Source organism: Lissotriton helveticus, chromosome 8 (assembly GCF_964261635.1).
Source record: "Lissotriton helveticus chromosome 8, aLisHel1.1, whole genome shotgun sequence".
NCBI lineage: Eukaryota > Metazoa > Chordata > Amphibia > Caudata > Salamandridae > Lissotriton > Lissotriton helveticus.
In genome coordinates, this window is record NC_136069.1 from 1,660,108,215 (window position 1) to 1,660,127,703 (window position 19,489).

General features: G+C 46.4%; 1 protein-coding gene across 2 annotated transcripts in view; it reads left to right on the forward strand.

Moving 5' to 3' along the window:
• The window catches only part of ILK (integrin linked kinase), a 283,194-nt gene that overhangs the window by 239,453 nt on the left and 24,252 nt on the right, over positions 1-19,489 (forward strand). For both annotated transcript variants that reach the window (XM_078658746.1, XM_078658747.1), the window contains exons 9-12: positions 8,410-8,537; positions 8,686-8,807; positions 17,881-17,980; positions 18,754-18,884. In XM_078658746.1, coding sequence (XP_078514872.1) covers positions 8,410-8,537; positions 8,686-8,807; positions 17,881-17,980; positions 18,754-18,884 — 481 coding nt within the window. The remainder of the gene's footprint in view (positions 1-8,409; positions 8,538-8,685; positions 8,808-17,880; positions 17,981-18,753; positions 18,885-19,489) is intronic.

Genomic DNA, 19,489 nt, shown 5'->3' on the forward strand with positions numbered 1-19,489 from the left:
TGGCGCTGGAGCAGTCTTGGGAGTGCGGGCGCTGCCATCATTGTAGGAAGGTGGATAACTGACTATGGTTGCCCCCAACTTTTTGCCTAGTGTTTAGCTGGTTTTCGACCTAGTTGGCCTGGGGCCCTGCTATTCAGGACCCCAGACTAATTGCTCTCTCCGTAAAATGGACTCCATGTACCTTAGGTACCTACCTAATTGGAAGCTGGGTCCCCTTATCAGCCCCTGTACAGTGTACCTTAGGTACCCAGGGCATAGGTGTACCCAGTGCCTACCAGGGGCTGTAGCATGTATTATGCCACCCTAGCTGGCCATCCAAAACTGACACAACTGGCTGCTAAGACAGCTGGGGCAAGGTGGTGTAATCACCCTTTGCTGTAGATATAGTTTACCTATATCTAACCCCAAAATGGACACATATACTCCTATCAGTCACTCCTATGGCAGGCCTTATCAATCCTGAAGGCAGAGTGCTTGGAATTATGTGAGATGGTGCTCTAGCATGAGCTGAGCCTGTCTGCAGCTTGCGGAACCAAGTCCTTATAGCTGTTCCATGATAACGCTATACCATATACTCATAAGTGCATTATAATCCTCGCGGTTATTGCTAACTTTGGTATAGCATTATCAAAACATGTCGAGTAAGGTGTCATACGAATTGGAATACTACCCCCTCGCCAGTTCTGGCGACGGGGGTAGCATTCCACCCTTTAGAGGGACACGACATGTATGTAACTGTGAACCCTGGTTAAAGTTAAACTGAGCCTCAGCATCACAAAATGGATGCTGCCACCACAGACACAAGTCTGACCTCCTGCTGCTGGGAGTCCTTCCAGCGAGGGAGGCCTGGACAAAGGGTTTCCTGCCTTGGGAGGTGCTAGCACCACCCCAGACAGGATTTTGTGTATTGAGGTAGGGAGGGCTGAAAGGAATGAGACATGCCTGGGGCACACAAGGTGTCCCTGTGCATACCCCGGTTCAAACCAGTTGCTGGGGCACTCCAGCCCCAGCTCTGGCGTGAAACCGGACAAAGGATAAGGGGTGTAACCACCCCCCTTCCTGGTCCCACCCATGGGAGGGACCTAGTCACTAGTACAGCCCCCTTTAGCAGGATAAAGGTAGGAGCTGGTCCCATTCCAAATTAGATTATCCTGAACAACTCTACAAAGAAGAAACTCTGGACTTCGACGTTCTGCTCCCCAGAAGACTGAAGAATCTCCCTTGTGGGCAAGGAGTGTTCACCCTGCAACTGCAGGCACCATCAAGCGTCCTAGCGGTTCACTTTGTCGTCCTTCCTGCCGGAACCAGACTTCAGAGCCCGACGAGATCCGGACTTCCAGACCTCTCCGACCTCAACCTACATCTGCAGCACAGCTGAGATCCTTTGGTGCGACGAGACACGTGGGACCGGCCATCTTGAAGAAACTGCACTTCGCTTCCAGCACGACTTCACAGGCATCCTCAAGTAAGTGCTTTGGGGACTGAGAAGCCCCAGCCCCGAGCAGCTCCTGCACCGAAGACCAGCCTTCCAGCATCCACGAGATCTGCGTGGGGCCCTTTTGCTTGGTTGCTGCTCGACGCGTTGTCTGGTCACTTGCCGGCTGGCTAGTGGCCTCCTAGACGAAGATCTACGAAATCTACACTGCTGGTCTGGTTGCTCCAGACTGGCCCTTGCTCCCTTCCAAAGGAGGAGCACCCCGGACCCTCCTGGTCCGCACCAGACGCCGTTTCCACTCACCGCGTGGGTTGCCTTTGCCAAGGCGTGTTGACTCCAGATCCGACACCGCCGACAGCGAGAGCCTGGGTGAGACAGCTCGTGCCTCCATCCTGGTCGTCGAAGACACCTCCTGGTCCACGTGGCTGCAGAGACAAGCGTCCACTCTTCACCTGATCGCGACGACAGCATCTGGTTCCTTCCTGGTTCCACACCGGTCACTGGCTAGTGACTTTGAACACTGTCCCCTCTGCTTTCAGGTCCTCTTCTTCCTCGATCCACCCGTGGATCGCACCGGACATCTTCCTCCTGGTCGCCTGCAGCATCTTTCTTCAAGGCTCCATAGACTTCGACGCGGAAACCAGACACACTTTGACACCTATGCACCCACAGCCCGTGGGTGAGGTAACAAGAGCATTTCGGTGCTCAAGGGTAGATTGACTCTCCTAGTGTCCAGGTATCCAGTCGTTTTAGTCCTAAGTAGTCGGAACTGTCTGTTACTTACCTATTCGTAATTTGTTCTGCCCATTGACTTTGTTCCGCATCTCGCCTGTGAGTTCACACTCTGCACACGCGTCCCGTGGGCCTCAAGCTACTTACCTAAGGTTAGGGTAGTGTAGTCCCAGCGATCCTACAGCCTCTGGGCATCTCCATTTCCTCTATCGATTTCCTTATACCATTTACTTAGTATATGGTTTGTCGTGCCCCTAGGGCACCATTGTAATTTGTGCAACTTAACAACAAAAAATACAGAGTTCCCCGGGAAGAGTCAACTAAATGACTAACGTTAACCTCTCTCTCATTGAGTTCAACAGAAAAAGTGAATGTTGTGAACCCTTTACGGAATTTGGGGATGCCTCACACAGGTCACCGGTTGGACGACTATTGTCATCCCACCCGGTGATCGTCCAGCGTCATCATCGGTATCCTGCCCCTGCGACAGACTGGCGGTGCAATGCCTGTCGGGCAACAACGGATGCTGCACTTTGGCGGGGATCTTTTATTCCTTAGCCAAAGGGTGTGTGGGTGTGAGGGGCCTAAAAAAGTGCAATAGTGAGTGTGGTCTAAAAAAAGTCAGTAGACGGATCTACTGAGGGGTCTCTGTAGATCCCTCAGTGGTCAGAGGAATCAAGTATACGACCTGGTTACACCTTATTTTTATACCCTTCCAAAAATACACAAGGGTATCTCTCCAGTCCCCGGGAGACCTATTGTCTCTGGCATCGGGTCATTGTTAGAGCCTCTATCCCAATTTTGCGATGCCTTTTTCTGATCGCCGTGGCGGGGACAATCCTTCGTCCAGTCCCTCCCCAGAACTAGGCAGGAGAAAGAAGAAGAAGAGTATAGTCAGAAATATGTCTGTGTGCCCCAGCCATCTTTAGATGCAAAAAATTAACATGCTGGTGATGCATTTCGGGGTATAGATGGGTATATGAAGACCCCATCATGGAGAGACATTCGAGTGAGAGAGACGGTTAGAGAATAGTGTGAACGAGGAATTACCGCGTTCTATATGTGTAAACAGTGCTCATTGAGTAGGCATGCGACATGTGTGCCCTGGAAATGGCTTGCACAGTGGTTTATACCTGTATCGTATGCCGTAACATGCCATGCGTTTGTATCTTTTTAATGCAAACAACTGTGAGTGTGCACATTCACACCCGTAAAATCTAAATTATTTCGAGACAACATGAAGGGAGAGAAACACATTAACATTCTGGCTCAAGAATAAATGGCAACCGCAGATTGGCGCCCGTGTAGTGGAATGGCCTTATCGTGAAACACCCAACACGCTGGGAACGGTAACAATGCAAGCCTTACCCGTAGTCCCAGGGTCGGAAATCCTTCACGCTGACCTGGTGGGGCCAGAACTGGGTGTAAAGAACCTAGAACGAGTAAACAGCGCCGCCGAGTCAGGGAGTTATTTAGCGGCGCGGCTTACCGTATACTGTAGTCCCGCATGGATCCCCGCAACGGCGATCAGGAGGAAACGCTCGCGGAGGTCCTTACGTGAATCAGTGCGCCTTACCTGTTCGTTGCTGGCAGAGGGCGTCTAGTCACCTACCCCTCCCACATCGGTATTACCGCAGGACAGCCGGTGGAGCCGCGAAGAGCCGCTGCCTCAGATGAGACCGGGAAGCGCGGGCACCGTGGAGACGTGTCCAAGGCGTGTTGCTAGGCAACGTGACGCCGATGTGAAAAGCGATGATTCCCCCAGGTTGCAAAAGGGGTAGAGGGCGGGTGCCATCTTGGAACAGGGAAGTAGTTTACTTGATGGCACAAATCAATGCTAGGGAAGGGGCAATGAGTTCGTACACAGAACTCTCTAGCGCCGTCTCAAGAACGGGAGGATAGTGTATTGACTAGTATTGGAGGTAACTTGGATAAGGATAATAAGTCCAAGTACTGAGCTACCTGGCTAGCATTGTCCAAGGCACCGCATCATTAAGACCGAGTTCGTCGGTGTGAAGACGATGCACCCATCTCTGCTCCAATCTGAAGAGGGCTTGTTGGTTCATTCCAGGTTGGCACTCGAGGACAGTCCAACGCATGTTCTCAGTGGAGTGGTTGTGTTCTTTACAATGGTCATATAGCCTTGTATGTGTTTTTGCACAACGGATATTACTATTGTGCTCCATGATGCGCTGTTTCACAGGGCGCATCGTCATCCCAATGTAAAGCATCCTACAGGGGCACACCAGGACATAGATACACCTCGAGCTGTTACAATTGGTGTGTTTATTTATGGTCCAAGTAAAGTCCCCTTGCAGTTCAATAGTTTTCCCCTGGATAGTTTGGGGGCATACTACACATGAGCCACATCTATAATGTCCAGTGACTGGAGGGAGATCCCATAGGGTCTTGACTGGTCGAGTGCTCGATTTTTTCGGGCGGGTGTGGATCAGCGTGTCTTTCAGGTTCGCTGTTCTCTTGAATGCAAATCGTGGCCGCGACAGTTCCATCCCTGCGGAATTTAGGATCCCCCAGTGTGAGGTAACAGCCTTTTTTATGAACGTTGAGTGCCTGGTGTAAGATGTAACACAAGTCATAGTGTCATCTTGCTCTTTTGGGTGAACCTCGAGTAAGGCATCTCTATTGTTATTCAATGCTCTTTTGAATGATTTCTTCAACAGTCGTGTGGGGTATCCCCTATCCTGGAGCTTGTGTTGGAGAATCTGAGCCTCTTGTTTGTAGTTTTGGACAGAGCTACAGTTTCTCCGTATGCGGAGGAATTGCCCGAAGGGCAAATTATCCCTCAGGGCTTTTGTGTGGTGGCTTTGATAGAGGAGTAAACTGTTTCTGTCAGTGTCCTTTTTGAAGAGGGAAGTGCTGATTGTTTCTGTTTCTAAGCAGATGGTTAGATCAAGAAAAGGTATCGATGTTTCGGAGATAGTGCCCGTAAACTTCAAGAATGGGTCTTGTTGGTTAATCCACTCGCAAAAGGCTTCGCAGCTGAGTCGGTCCCCCTTCCAGAAGATCAAAATGTCGTCGATGTAACGATGCCAGAGAGTGAGGTTCTCTCGGTATGGGTTGTGCTCTGGAGGGTAGATATGATTCTTTTCGAACGAGGCCATGTAAATACATGCCAGGCTCGGCGCGAATGTCGAACCCATAGAGGTCCCACGGACCTGATGGTACAACTGAGATTCATATCTGAAGAAATTTTCAGTGAGGGCAATATGGGCTAGCTCCATAATGAAGGCTATCGGTGTTGGAGACAGCCATTCTTCTTCTCGCATCAATGAGTCGACTGCTTCAAGGGTGGCTTGTTGTGGAATATTTGTATACAACGCCTCCACGTCAAGGGTGAGAAGCAGGTCGATGTCTTCTCTCCCATCGATATCGGCGATAAGGCGGAGGACGTCTCTGGTATCTTGTAAGTACGATGGAATTTGTTTCACAAACGGTTGGAAAAAGGCATCGCAAAATTGGGATAGAGGCTCTAACAATGACCCGATGCCAGAGACAATAGGTCTCCCGGGGACTGGAGAGATACCCTTGTGTATTTTTGGAAGGGTATAAAAATAAGGTGTAACAGGGTCCAGTGTCACCAAGAAATCTGCTTCCTTCTTACTTATCCACTCATTCGTCTCAGCCTCAATGACAAGACCCATGATGGTGGTGGAGAGCCGTTTGGTGGGGTCCTCCATGAGTGGTCTCTCCATGAGTGGGATCTACAGCAATTATATGAGCACTTTTTTGGTCCTGATGAATTGCCTTAGTGGCAAGAAACATGTTGACCACACGTTCACTAAGGGTTGAATGAGGCTCGATTACTTTAATTGTCTCGCCTCAATACCCCTTATCGTTCCTTTTAATAAAGCAGTGAGCCATGCCATTAAAATTTTGCCCTATGGACTCTACTGACTTTTTTTAGACCACACTCACGCTCACTATTGCACTTTTTTAGGCCCCTCACACCCACACACCCTTTGGCTAAGGAATAAAAGATCCCCGCCAAAGTGCAGCATCCGTTGTTGCCCGACAGGCATTGCACCGCCAGTCTGTCGCAGGGGCAGGATACCGATGATGACGCTGGACGATCACCGGGTGGGATGACAATAGTCGTCCAACCGGTGACCTGTGTGAGGCATCCCCAAATTCCGTAAAGGGTTCACAACATTCACTTTTTCTGTTGAACTCAATGAGAGAGAGGTTAACGTTAGTCATTTAGTTGACTCTTCCCGGGGAACTCTGTATTTTTTGTTGTTGGTTAGACTTTCTGGGACATGTACATTGGACCCCGTTAAAAATTGTCCTAGTTTCCTGCTTCCCCCTTGTTGATACAATTTGTGCAACTTATCGTATTTTTCCTAAGAGTATTGTTATGTGCTTAGCCCTTTGATCTCATAAAGAGTTCAGAGGTGTTTGTTAGTAATAAATATATTGTTTATTTTCATAACAACCTGTGTGGTGTCCTTTCATCTGGTATTCAAGGGGTTATATGTGGTAAAACAGCTGGCTTCACATGCCAAAAGAGTTTAGCCTAAGACTGCTTTGTCCATGCTACCATTAGGATAGCTGGTCTATAAGGTTGACTTCCAACCAATCACCATAAGGGTTGTTTGGACTAATACAAGGTGATCACTAGAACTAGTGAGCATCATATATCAGGCCAACTTCTCACAATCATTGCTACATCACTGAAGGCACAGGGATTGTGAAAAATCAATTTGTGACTCAAACATCAAGTGTAGCCAATGAGTTACACCCGTTAAAGTGGAGAGTGGTAAGGGTGGGGTATTTAGCCAATGGAGCGCTTTGGAACACACTGTCGCAAAATATTACTAAAGCCTGCACATATGTAGACAGTTTTAACAGTTTTTATTTTTTTGATAACCAATTTTAGTGAATTTTGCACATGTATATAAACTTGCTAAATCATGGTACTCCAAACCCAGAGTAGGTGATCATTAACATATACATCCATAGCACTGCTCTAGAGCAGTTTGATTTTTAAACCTAGTTTCACATCTATTATCCATCATTTAATTACTAAAATCAATCTTATTATCTAGTTATTTGCATCCTTGGGGGCTCTTCAGAGAAGTGAGTGAGTTTCCTTAATACGCAATGTTCCAGAGGAGCCAGCCCTATGTAAAGTCTGATGCCGCCATAACTCCAGCCCTCCCTGTATGGTGAAGTGTTGATCTAAGCAGTATGGAAACTGGAATTTCTGAGCAGCATCCTGGAGAAACGGAGATCTCTTCACCCTTATTGCTATCTCATAAGGCCCAGGTGTCTGCAAACTTTATAGTCTAGATTTTGGTCACGGAAGAGCGCAGGGACCATTGTTCAGTGTCTTTGACCTTTCATGCAAGAGTGAAGGAGCCCCTGTGCTGATACCTCCATTGGAACCGATGTCATTCCTGAGCACACCGGCCAGCCAGGTCATCTCCAAAAGGACTATATGCCCTCATGGAGGTATAGGGGCTTTTTGGACCAGAGTCTATTTCCAGTAGACACCTCGGCTTATCGTTTGCAACACCAATCCCTGTAATTAATTGAGATTTCCCCATTATTCTGTAAAGCTAGATGTGCATGCTGGTGTTTGTCTGGCCTTACGCTAACTTCAAAAGTAGCCGCATTACCACACTTTGTTTATCCATTAGGTACCCACTAGACATTATTTTCCCATTCTTTCATACTTTTTTTATTCCTACTGCAGGGCGAGTCCTCCTAAAATGTTTCTGTTTTATTCTCTGGTATTTATTTTGTTGCTCTTGAAATTCCTGGCCAGGCTAATATGTTTTCTTAACCAGCCGCTTGCATTTGCAAATCAGTGTTGGGTTTTTGTAGGTGGGTGGGCTATGAGGGGTGTGTCCTGCTCGTTCTGCATTTGGGTGTGTGGGTGTATTGGACATGTGGAGTTGGCCTAATGCCTAGGGCGGTTAACCTCGAATCTGGGGAACTGGGTTCGAGTCTCGGCAATGACGCTGAACATCCTGTGATTCTGGGCAAACCCCCCTTTTGTATCGCCAAATCACTTAATCTCCCCGTGCCTAGCAAGAATGAATGTCTCCTCATGTAATGCAACTGGTGCTATGTGAAGCGCTCTGATACCCGATTAGGGTCTAGTTCGAGCTATATAAAACTTTGTAAAAAAATAAAATAAGTGTTGCTGGCCTACAGTGTGTGCACATGTGTTCTCTTGGTCAGTCACTCATTGATTTGAATGTCTCCTCTGACTGCAGGATCTTCTCTCACCCCAATGTTCTGCCAGTGCTTGGAGCCTGTCAGTCTCCACCTGCTCCCCATCCCATCATCATAACCCACTGGATGCCATACGGATCTCTTTACAACGTGCTACATGAAGGGACAAGTGAGTGACTTGGTGATGCAGGGACTATGGGCTTTGAGACTGAAAAAGAGTTCCTCTAACTTGAGCTCCTGAGACTTCTTGGAGATGTGTACAACGAGAGTCTGAAATTATTGCACAACTTACAAACCTTTTTGTTTTGAACCTTTAGATTTCGTGGTTGATCAGATGCAGGCTGTCAAATTTGCTTTGGATATCGCCCGTGGCATGGCATTCCTACACACACTGGAACCCCCGATCCCGCGGCATTACCTCAACAGCAGAAGTGTTATGGTAAATTAAAAAAAGGATGTGTCTTACTGCACTTTGTTGCACCACCGAAAGAGGGGCCTAGAGGAAAGTAATAGGTGGAGTTATTGTTGGACCGCGTAGGATGGTGAAATAAGGTGTTCTCCAGTATTCAATCTTTCATAGATTCACATGCTTGTATCTTCCCCGTCGTCATGGTGGGAGTCTCCCGGTATGTAATAACCATAGCAGTAGAAGAAAAAACTGCCTGGAAGCCATAGAGTAGTGAAACCACTAGGTAACCTCTTCTCCTCATTATGTGGCCCAAACTACAGCCAATCAGCAGCCAGCACCAGCCTACACCATTCCCAGCAGAGCCACCATACCTCAGATTTCCAACCGCCTTCGTGTGAGAAGGAGTCTCCCTGAGCTCTGCTCAGTTTATTCTCTCTTCACTGAACTTTTGACCTTTCACAGTTGGAAGTCAGGTACTGTTCTTTATTATCAAACATTATTTCATTCAATATGTCTGAAAGCTCCAAGAAGAGCCTTTTCAGAGCTTGCAGGTCCTGTGGCAAGGCCAGACTGTATTCTGAAGATCCTCACAAGGAATGCTTGTACTGTTTGTACCCTAAGCATATTCCTAAGGACTGCAAATATTGCCGGACCTTCTCTGCTAAAACACTGAAGGATAGAGAAGCGCGCCTCTTATTATGGCTTCAGAAAAGGAAAACTCATGACTCGGAATCTGAGGGAGAAGCCAAGGGACACACCTCTAAGAAATTGAAAAGAGGGTCCTCTGAGGAAAAGGGTGAGGGTGAAGAAACAAAAATCAGGAAAATCTAAGGAAGGTGAACCTTCTACTTCACTCCCTCCAACTCCTCTCAAGCCTTCCTCAGAAAAGAAGGCTCCGTCGTCGCTTCCGTCGACGAAATCTACTGAAATTCCAGTCAGACCGTCGACGAGGCCGTTGACGACCTCGACGACGACCGTCTCGTCGACGACGACGATCTCGACGACGACAGCTTCGTCGACGATGATGATGACGACGACCCCGTCGACGGTGAGTGCCAGACCTTCGTCAACGGCAAGATCTTCGTCGACGAGTATCCCGCCGACGATGCGAATGATTGTCCCGTCGACGGCCCCGTCGACGGTCCCGTCGACGGCCCCGTCGACGATGAAAAAATCGTTGGCGATGCCATCTCCAACAAGAATAACATCAACATATATTTCTATAAAGAGCATTGCTCCGTCGACGGGAGCATTGACGAGCAAAAAAGGGGAATTTTCCACGCCTAAAATTTCACCCTTGCTGCCCTCTACCATTCTGGACTGTCAGGAATCAGAGGAGGAAGGTTCTTTTGGTGTTGCTTACAGTCCTTCGCAACTCCATATTAAACATCAGGATTCCGAGGAGGAAGACCACCAGGAGGCACAGGAACACTTCTCTTTTACGGATCGGCCGGTCAAAGGCCAGATGAGATACGAGTCATTTCACCAGGCCTACCACTATGATGATGAAGAGGAAGTGGATACGCCTGTGCGGGAAGAGGCCATGTCGGTGCCTATTTCTTTAATATCAGACCTTAGAAGCATGATAGATAGCTATTATCGTCGCTTTCCTGAAGATAATGCTCCTGCGGCCGCTGGAAAAATCTCTCAACCTGCAAAGGAAATACCACTGGCTCAGCCGCCGCCTCCTCCTCCTCAGAAGGAGGTCCAAAACGTTATTACAATTCGTGATGACTTAAATGATTCCGATCAGGACGATCAAGAGGAGGAAGGGGAACTTCCTCAGGATGAGGAAGTTGGAGATGAGTGGGATCAATATATTGCTCCAACGTCCCCGGCTTCACCTTTGCCTCAATCAAGCTCTCCTCCAGAGGACATAGCAAGCTTTCATAATTTGATGGGAAAAGCGGCAAAGAGATTTAAGCTGGATATGCCAATCAAGGAAAGCGAATGCTTCCTTTATGATTTCAAGGAGTCCTCCAGGAAGTCGGTAAGAGCCATTCCTATTATTGAACATATCTGGGATGAAGGGCTCAAACTAATGAAGAATCCTGCATCAGTCCCAGCATCCATACCCAAGCTGGACAAAAAGTATCGTGCTATAGAGACGGCTCCAGCATGTCTTATTGGTTATCCTCGACCGGACTCAGTTGTGACTCAAGCAGCGCAAAAGCGCTCCAAGAACCCTATGGCAACATGTCTGGTGCCCCCCGATAAGGAGGGCAAGAAGATGGACGGCATAGGTAAACGTTTTGCAGTCATGGCAGCAGCTTCCATCAAGGCTACCAACGCGATGGCCCTTCTGAGCCGATTCAATAGACAGATGTGGTCTGACATCGCTCCATTCCTGTCGCACCTTCCGGAGGACAAGAAAGAGGAGGCGACTACCATCCTGCAGGATGGAGCTAGAGCGGCGTCGGAGTCCATAGACGTGGCAATGGACATAGTGTCTATAGCTTTCCGCCAGATGGCGGGGGCGGTAACCCTACGGAGACAAGGATGGCTCAAGGCTACATCCTTTCGGCCGGAGGTCCAGGCTAAAATATTGGACATGCCATTCGATGGCGAAAGCCTCTTCGGTAAACGGATTGATGAAACGTTACAGGGGATAAAAGCAGATACTGATACTGCTAGATCCTTGGGATCTTTACAGCAAGGTCGTTATCAGTCCTTTCATGGACGAGGATCCAGAGGACGCTTTCAACAGCAACGTTCCTCTTACCAAACTAATCGGTACCAACCTTACAACCAACAGGGATACCGCCAATACTCCTCCAACCAACAATACCGGTCCTCGAACACTTCTTTCCAACAACAAGGAAGAAGAAAGTCCGCCGCCAGAGGGAAACAAGACTCTGGTCGCAGACAGTGATATTTATCAGGCGCCTCCAATTCCTCTTCAGATCGACCAGTTCCACTACCTCTCTCAGTTTCTTCCGCATTGGCAGTCCATAACATCGGACAGATGGGTATTAGACATCATTACACAGGGTCACACCCTGGAATTTTCGCAAAGGCCTCCAGATCGTCCTCCTCTCTGCAGAGTTCATCAACATATGGCAGCTCTCAAAGCAGAGATCTCATCACTCATTCTGAAAGGAGCGATAGAGGAAGTCCCATCAGACCAGCGAGGAACAGGGTTTTATTCACACTTCTTCCTTATAAGGAAAAAGCAATCATCAAAATGGAGGCAGGTACTGGATCTCAGAGATCTGAACACATACATAAAGAAAATTTCTTTCCGTATGCTGTCCTTGCAGGAAATTCTTCTACTGCTCCGCAAGGGAGACTACATGGTCTCTCTAGACCTGTTGGACGCATACTTCCACATTCCGATACACAAAAAACACAAGAAGTGTCTGCGATTCATGGTGGCGGGGCGCCATTACCAGTTCAGAGTTTTGCCTTTCGGCCTGAAGTCTGCCCCCAGAATATTCACAAAATGCATGGCTCCAATAGCGGCGCATTTAAGGCAACAAAGTCTCCAGGTGTTTCCATACCTGGACGACTGGTTAATAAAAGGACCATCGTTTCAGGCAACACAGAGATCCCTTCGGATGTGCACAGATCTCTTCCACAAATTAGGCCTTCGGATAAACAAAGAAAAATCATTTTTTCTTCCGACTTGTACTCTGCAATTCCTAGGAGCAATCTTGAAAACACAGGAAATGAAAGCTTACCCATCAGAAGAATGGGTAACAAAAATCTTGAATCTGACTGCATCTCTAGCAACAAAAAAGTTCACTTCCATCAGAATATTCAAGTCATTACTGGGAATGATGTCCTCTTGTATCCCATTGATTCCCAATTGCCGTTTACAGATGAGACCGTTGCAAGAAGCCCTGGACAAACAATGGGTCCAAGCCCTGGGTTCCTTCGACGACAAGCTGGTCATAACCCATCAGATCAAATGTGCAATGTCATGGTGGGGTATCAGGAGCAATCTAACAAAGGGCCTGGTATTCGAAACTCAATCTCCAAGCTACGTCATGACATCAGATGCTTCATTACGAGGTTGGGGGGCACATCTACAAGACCTAGAGGTTCAAGGCCTTTGGTCTCCTCAGGAGACAAAACTTCACATCAATCTCTTGGAATTGAAAGCCGTCTTCCTGGGCCTTCAGGCATTCCTTCCCAGGATCCAAGGTTCATCGGTCTTAGTGCGAACGGACAGCACGACAACAATGTTTTACCTGCGCAAGCAAGGTGGAACGAGATCAAAACCTCTGTCGATTCAGGCACAAAGAATCTGGAAATGGCTACTGTGTCAAAACATATCGCTGCAAGTGGAACATGTTCCAGGAGTAGACAACTCAAAAGCGGATCTGTTAAGCAGGTCATCCGACATTTGCCACGAATGGGAACTATGTCAAGTCCAGCTGAATCGTATTTTCAATGTGTGGGGCAAGCCAAGTCTGGACCTGTTTGCAACTCGAGACAACAAGAAGTGCAGACATTATGCCAGCAGGTTCCCCCAACAGGGTTCAAGAGGGAATGCTCTTCACCTCCGATGGACAGGGATGTTTGCTTATGCCTTCCCTCCCTTTCCCCTAATTCCCTTATTATTGAGGAAAATGAGATCAGAACCTTGCCAAATAATACTGATAGCCCCAGCCTGGCCGAGGCAGTTTTGGTATACAGAGCTTCTCCAGTTGTCGGTGGAGCCAAGAATTCAGCTACCATCAACCAGGGATTTGATTTCCATGAACAGAGGCCAAGTACTTCATCCGCAATTGACATCTCTAAAATTGTCGGCTTGGAACCTTTTGAGCACGAGTTCCAGTCATTAAATATCACCCCGGAATGTCGTGAAATCTTGCAAAGTTCCGCAGCGCTGTCTACCAACAAAACATTCCGCTAAATGGAAGCGATTCTGTATTTGGGGCCTTGCTCATGCAGTACATCCTTTGACGTCTTCTCCAGAGCAAATTCTTCCTTATTTGTTGCATTTAGCCAGATCAGGGCTTGCGCACTCGTCTATTAAAGTCCACTTGGTAGCAATATCTAGATACAGAAGATCTCCAGGATGTCCATCTCTGTGGTCTAACAGACTGATCAAGGAGTTTTTAAAAGGACTATTCAGAAGGTTCCCTCCAATTAAGCGTCCTCCACCCACATGGCAACTTAACACAGTCTTGTCACAACTTATGAAAGCTCCGTTCGAGCCGATCCACAAATCTGAACTGCAATTTCTGTCATGGAAAGTTGCATTACTGCTGGCACTCACATCAGCCAGAATGGTCAGCGAGATCCAAGCTTTTTCTATACAGGATCCCTTCATACAATTCAGGCCAGATAAAGTGATGCTAAGGACTAATCCGAAGTTTGTACCTAAAATACCTTCGTCTTTTCATCTAAACGAACCAGTGATCCTACCTACATATTTTAAAAATCCTTCTACAGCGGCTGAGAAAGCTCTTCATACTTTAGACATTGGCAGATGCCTAAAGTTCTACATTGAAAAGACTAAAAGCTTTCGCAAATCAAACCAACTGTTTGTCTCCTACTCGGGGCCCAGAAAAGGTCTGGCCCTATCACGTTCCTCCATCTCCAGATGGATTGCATCCGCCATTGTCTTTTGTCAAGAGAAAGCAGGAAGGCCTCTCGACATGAAAGTCCGGGCCCATGATACAAGGAAGATGGCGACGTCTTCTGCATTCCTAGCAGGAGTATCACTTCCAGACATATGCAGAGCAGCGACTTGGTCGAATGTTCATACATTCACGATACATTACTGTCTGGACACGGAATGGAAAACAGATGCGGCAGTGGGACAGTCAGTTCTACGACATCTTTTTAAATAAGGTACATGTTTATGAATTTTATTCAAATGTGTTTTCTATATAATGTGGGTTTTTCCATCTGTGCTAATATCTGAAATAGCAAAGTTTTATTGTTAGTATTTTTTAATTTGTAATGAGTTCTTTTTCTGAAAGGAATTTATGGCACGCAGCCCCGAGAAAAGAAAGGGGTCTAGCCTAGAAACGCTCTAACTACAAATACTGCTATCTACTCTGATACAAGCATGTGAATCTATGAAAGATTGAATACTGGAGAAAGAACTAGTTACTTACCTGTACACTATGGTTCTCCAGTATTATCTTTCATAGATTCACATGTGCCCGCCCGCCTCCCCGTTTCCATTAGGTAGACCACCTTTTTTATCTCTGGTTTCCTGCATAGCTCACTCTTGGGCGGTAGGAAATCTGAGGTATGGTGGCTCTGCTGGGAATGGTGTAGGCTGGTGCTGGCTGCTGATTGGCTGTAGTTTGGGCCACATAATGAGGAGGAGAGGTTACCTAGTGGTTTCACTACTCTATGGCTTCCAGGCAGTTTTTTCTTCTACTGCTATGGTTATTATATACCGGGAGACTCCCACCATGACGACGGGGAAGATACAAGCATGTGAATCTATGAAAGATAATACTGGAGAACCATAGTGTACAGGTAAGTAACTAGTTCTTTACCGCTTCTGTGAGAGAAACAATGACTGGCGGTTTTGATGATGCATAAAGAGCTAACCCATCCTCTAGAATAATCAAAGTGAGACATGATGGGATGTTGTACTAGACGCGAAGAGTGATAGAAGAAGGGCTCTTACCATGGACAATTTGTCCTAAAAGGGAGGTTGTTGGATATTGGAGAATAATTTAAATTGTTCTTATTGGACAAACAACCATCTTAATGTAAGGAAGTTGAAAAACACCATCATTAAATGGTTGTGTTGGGCTATAGGAACTTTCTTTGACCATCACCAGATAGCAGTTCTCTGAAAAATCACAACCTCTTATTCTAGAGCGTTTGCGGACAAGTTAGCAGAAAGGTGGATAACAGCCTTTAACAAGGTACACCTACATATATTTGCATAAGCCCTAGTGTTCGAAGCTCACCAGGGTGCTCAATATTGTATCCGGCATTTTACAAGTGATTATTTTTTATCACTCTTGCTGCTTATCTGCTGGTTTGGAGCAGAAAAGGTGGAGTAATTCAGGAACCCTGAAAAGGCTACGGGGCAGGCATTGGAGTGTCTGTATACGTCGAATAGATAGGCGGGATCGTTGGAAAACCTCTGTGGGAAGGAAGAGTGCAGAGAGGTGGTCCGGAATCTCTGAAGTGATGCAGTGTACGCAGAATGTTGCGAGTCCTTGCAGGGGAGTGTTGGGCAAGAGAAAGTGTTACAAAACCCTAATTAGTGGATCATGTAAGTAGACTAAACATTCAAACAAGTGGCTTAAACTCAAGTTTTAATGTAAAACCTATAATACATGTTGACTCACCATATTTTTTATTTTTACTCTTTCATTTTAAGAAATAACAGCATTGAAGATGACTATTGCCACCTTTTATAGAGAAAGGTGAATTGTCAAACAAAATATAACCCCTGAACCTCTGGCTCCCGCCTCCCCGTATTTCTCTTCCCATTGGTTTGCCTTCACTCCAGATACCAATTAACCTACTTAGATGCCCCAATCATCCTGCAGCATTCTGAAATGTATCATGCACAATTTAACCGCAGGAGAACCCTGAGCAAGGTCAAATTTGTCCTTGCTCACCCTTCTTCCAAAAATGCATTACTTTTCTGAACCTGTGGAGCCACATTTCTGCAGTGGTCCATGCACAGTGTCCATGATCTTGCTAGCTTTGCACCCGTGGCCTGGAGTTGGCTTTCTGAAATCTCCCTCCAAAAGGGACTTGCCCAGAGAGCATATGATGATGATGCCTTTATAGGCACTCTTTCTGCAGCATAGATCGGACTTGGAAGGTTCGAATGTGTAAAGGAGGGCAGTAGTGAAGTGTTATCTATACATTATGTTGTATTACTCTTCTCTCACCTTTGCATGCCTAGTTAATCTCATCACACTGTTCTTCATTCAGGTGAATGCCAACCTTCTCCCATTGGGCCTGAAAATGTTATTGCACAGGCTTTTCGATATGGTGTCAATTAGTGAAATCACGTAGTGGGTTTTCCATCTCTTGCATTCGTTTCTTAAATTCTTTAATGTCCCTGAGGGCTACTTTTTCATTTGTGGGTGTGACCCACTGTTGTAGCTGAACAATTTAGAACTTCTGTGCTTCCGCATGGAGTAACTCTTCCCAAACCTGGTGAAAGGATCTGGAAATGTAATTGCCGAAACCTTGCCCCCGAGTTTGCACAACATACTTCCTTAAAGTAGTGATGCCGGTTTTGATTGCTAGCCAAGCCTCTCATTGCAGATAGTCGCTGGGACTGTAATCACATGGTAGCTAAAACTACTGTTTCTTTTCATCCCTCTGTGTCCATGGGATCTCCCACAATGACCATTTTTTCGAAGGTTGATCTGTGTAGCACCAGACTCATTCCATGACTTTCCGCGACCATTCAATGAAGAAACGCAAATGGGCCATTTAGTAGTCCCAAAGCATACATGGAATATTGCCAGCATCAGTCCGAAATGCAATATCTATATTTTAGGTATACCCACATAACCGTTTTCAACTCGCGTCATTATTTATAGATATATTTTAGAGGACATCCTGAAGATCTGTCTGGATCCAGCCATCCTTGGCCTGCTTTGGACACTCCTGCACCTAAATGAACTGTGGACCCTTCACCGATGACCACATCTAGTACCCATGGGGCTTACATTGCTAGTGGTCTTTCACTTTTTAAAAGTTGTAATTAAATGCATCTGTTTCCTCTCGAACTACTGCTTTCAAACATCAGACCACACATCACTGTGCTGTCTTTAATGGAGCGGCTATTTCAAGACTACTTGACTTTGTTGTTTGGGGGTGGGGGGGCGAAAATACGCTGCATTGGTCTAACCACACTGTGCGGTAAACCTCTTCAGACGATATTATGTGGTATTTGAATTCAGATTCCATCTTAGGAGGTCTTCAGCAATGGAAATAACAGAATACATTTTAAAAGCAAAGTGTAGTCACTCTGACTGTGCCATTTGTAAAAAAATAAATATTGGAGTTCTGGTGGCATCAGATCAAGTGAGGGAAGAGGCATGTCCACATCACAATCTGTTTCATTAATTTGCTTTTGAGTAACTCCCTACATCTCATGTATTTTACCTGTCCCATCCTTCCTTTGCCTTTTCTGTCACCCATGCAGATCGATGAGGACATGACTGCCCGTATCAGCATGGCGGACGTGAAGCTGACATTCCAGTGCCCCGGTCGGATGTACGCCCCTGCATGGGTGGCCCCGGAGGGTAAGTAAACCCTGCTTAAGGGAACGGTACAGGACACGCGTTCTTTAGGGAAGATTTGGTAGAAGAGACCAGAGGATGTAGAGAAAGGGAAAATGGAATTAAAAAGAAAACTCTAACTCGCCTGCTTGGGGAAAAAGAGGCCAATTTCAATGTTCACTAAAAGTATACGTGGAATGTGGTTGTTTATTATACCTTAAGTACATACATTAAGTTGGTTTAGAACAGGTATAATTTCTACCTTATGCTGGAGTAAGGGCAGTGCATCGGGTGACAACTAGTACTCAGTTATTACAGTTTTTACCAAGTGTTTTATAGTAGCCTGTGTTGTAGGCATGGAGCACTCAGGGTGACACCTCCACTGTTTCTCCAAGGCCAATTGATTCAGAATTGTTCTATGCAGACTAACCCATATTGTGCACTCTCCCACCGATACACAACATTTTAGAGTAGTGTGACCCGATCCCCAGTTTTAATCTTGCACTGGTAGGGAGTTAGCAGCTGATGTTTGCATGGAAGACTGACTTGCTCGTCATCCAGAAATTGTTTGATGTTTCCAGCAAATCAATGTCCGGGTCGATAACTGCGCAGCTTGTACGACCAGCTCTCTACTGTTAGCTGGCAGAGTCTGTCTTCTAATAACCAAAGGTTTTTCTGCGCTGCTAACTGTGAAGTCAGTCTTGTCTTGGACTAAAATACCTGTTTGTGGGATGTTCTTCGGTCTTTCGAACACAGAGTGTCTCCATGCCGTTAACTCTAAGCTTTTGTCTTGCCAGCTTTGCAGAAAAAGCCGGAGGAGATAAACAGACGCTCATCCGACATGTGGAGCTTTGCTGTGCTCCTGTGGGAGCTGGTGACCCGAGAGGTGCCCTTCGCGGACTTGTCAAACATGGAAATTGGAATGAAGGTGAGATGGAAAAAGCAGGGCTGGGGGGGTGGTAGACCTAGCAATATACACTTCTGGAAAAGCTTAAGTGCTCAGAATTTTGATACACTTAAACTCTTTCAAGGGGATCTTCAAAATGCAGCAAGGTATTTATCACAGTGAAGTCCTCATTTCATGTCTGCAGTTTGTTAGAATGTTCCTTCTTTAATAAAACGTTGAGATAAAAAACCGCGTCCATTTCTCTTCCACTGTCGCAATTGACTCTCCTGCTAGCAAGACTGCACTCGCGTAGTTTTACATGGTTTTTTCATCTGACACTTTATTTAATAATGTTTGGGCTCAGGCTAACCTTGAGATTTCTGGCTAGGCTGTGTTCTAAAATAATTGCTGCATGTTTGGCCCTGGTTCTACAACAATGTATTAACACCTTCCTGATTTCAGGATAGGAACTACTTGGTTTCAAAATTACTGTGGTGTGCGCTTATTTTGCCTTACTTTTGCGACTTTAGGAGTTTCCCCCAATTGCAAATCTCTCATAATCACCAAAACCTGTAGCGAGGGGGATCAGTAAGCAGTTCAGGCCTATATCATGCCACATCATCTACTCGATCCCAGCCAAGCAGGAA